Source organism: Salvelinus fontinalis, unplaced genomic scaffold, assembly GCF_029448725.1.
Source record: "Salvelinus fontinalis isolate EN_2023a unplaced genomic scaffold, ASM2944872v1 scaffold_0224, whole genome shotgun sequence".
Taxonomy (NCBI): domain Eukaryota; kingdom Metazoa; phylum Chordata; class Actinopteri; order Salmoniformes; family Salmonidae; genus Salvelinus; species Salvelinus fontinalis.
Window position 1 is genome coordinate 102,966 of NW_026600433.1, and position 2,035 is coordinate 105,000.

A 2,035-nucleotide genomic window follows, 5' to 3' on the forward strand; every position below is an offset into this window, starting at 1 on the left:
GTGTAAGCAATTTGAAAACATCATGAATCAATATTTTTTCATCCCCTCATTGAACTTTAAACATGAAGAAGGTAGTGATGGTGATGATGATGATGGTGGTGATTTACATCAATTGTTCATCTCTGGTTTGACTATGAAAATGTAGAAAATGTTGACGACAATCAAACGTATTACAAAGTGAGAAGCAACTGTTTAACATTTCATATACCAAAGATGTTATTTCGTACTTCGCACTGCAGAGTTTCACAGTTGGATCCAGCAGGTGTTTTGTATGAATGACCACTGAACAAAAAGTTAACATTGCAGACGGTGCATTTATTTAAAACAATCTCAAATGCCAGAGAGCTTCTCCAATGTTGTCTCTCCCAAAATGTGGACCTCAGCGCTTTCTGGAACACAGGAAGGGACGTTTGTACCAGCAGGGGGAATCATTCTGACCGCGGGAAGCTGGGAAAGAGAGAAACACAGAAAGGTGGGTATTATTTTTGCTTTAAAAATTTGTAGCTAAAAAAGGAACAAATTCCCTTTAAGATGTATTTTACTACTATCCAAATGTTTGATGTGTAATGATCAGGAGACTAGTCTGGTGACAGGATTGTACCTCCATAGTTCATCTCCATACAATGCTCCCGGCTGTTCGAGTTGTCATTCACAACAAAGTGGTCGGAGTTAGAGGGTTGACCCGGGGCCCAGTTCTGGTAGATAAACCTGGACCCGTCGCTCCACAGCCAAAGACCCTCCTACAGAGCACACATGACGATGCATCACCAGCAGACAGTAAACACTGTATATACACCCTGTAGTTACTGTCTTTAAAGAGGAAATCTGGGAATTTAAACAGCTGAGGGATGGGCCTGGAGAAATGTAACCACTCAGATTCCTAGACAGAGTTATGGATACTAGGACTGACCATCTATGAGATAAGCATGATTTAACCATGGCTTGACCATGATTTAACCATGATTTAACCATGGCTTGACGCTAGACAGTGTTTGTAATATTAGATAACAAGCTTGGAAAACAAACTGATCTGTGGGTTAAGGCACCACCAGACCTTCATAGGTTCAAGAATTATTGCATCCTATATGTTTCAGGAGTGTTCAACAGACGGTGCTTCTGACCTTGATGGCATCGTTGGCTCCAATCCAGGTGCGCTTTAATTTCTTGGTACTCTTCTTGATGACAGACTGAAGGAAATGATACTGGGCAAGGCTGTGCACTGATGCCAGGTTACCTCCCAGGAGCAAACATTTCCTCTGGAGAGAGAAAGAGTAATATTGATAATATTTCCCATTTAGCTTAGTTTTGTTTTGTCTTTCATACCAGGTCATATGTCTTCTCAAGTCATATTGACACTGGTCTACTACTGTTGCTTTAATTTATTGTTGTTCTGATTAATATTGTTGTTGTTGTTAATGGTAATCCCATGTCCACTACTACTGTTATTATTGCTGTTGGTCCCACCATTTATTTATATATAAATATATATATATTTTGTATATATATACATATATATTTGATTTTTATTTTTCGATATGTATACTTTGACAATGTAAGTAATAACGAACCTACCATGTCAATAAAGTCAATTGAATTGAATTGAATTGAATTGAAAGAGGGGAGTAAGAAAGAGAGACAGATAGAGATGGGAGAGAGAGAGAGAGAGAGAGAGAGGGAGAGAGAGAGAGAGAGAGAGAGGGGAGAGAGGGGGAAAGAAAGAGAGACAGATAGAGATGGGAGAGAGAGAGAGAAGAGAGAGAGAGGGGAGAGAGAGAGAGAGAGAAACAGAGGTAGAATATAAAGATAATTAGAAGGAATAGCACGTCATGATATAGTTTCTCAACCCTGTTGAACACAGATTAAACCTACAGTCAACTGTAACCCTGTATGGTCACCAGACAGGGATGGAAATAGCATCCCCACTAGCCCAACTATAGTGCTTTTCAGACCAGGCTTCTAGAAAATGTGTCCAACGAGCCCAAGATGCAGGTCAATTATTGTCTTTTCCATTATCCCATGGCACATTTTGGACCCT

The 2,035-nt window shown here is 39.9% G+C and overlaps 1 protein-coding gene across 1 annotated transcript in view; it reads right to left on the reverse strand.

Moving 5' to 3' along the window:
- Positions 1 to 319: 319 nt before the first annotated feature.
- The window catches only part of LOC129844766 (galactose-specific lectin nattectin-like), a 2,459-nt gene continuing 743 nt past the window's right edge, over positions 320 to 2,035 (reverse strand). The window contains exons 3-5 of the mRNA XM_055912860.1: positions 1,122 to 1,256; positions 602 to 740; positions 320 to 447 (exon numbers count right to left, since the gene is read on the reverse strand). Coding sequence (XP_055768835.1) covers positions 380 to 447; positions 602 to 740; positions 1,122 to 1,256 — 342 coding nt within the window. The 3' untranslated portion in view covers positions 320 to 379. The remainder of the gene's footprint in view (positions 448 to 601; positions 741 to 1,121; positions 1,257 to 2,035) is intronic.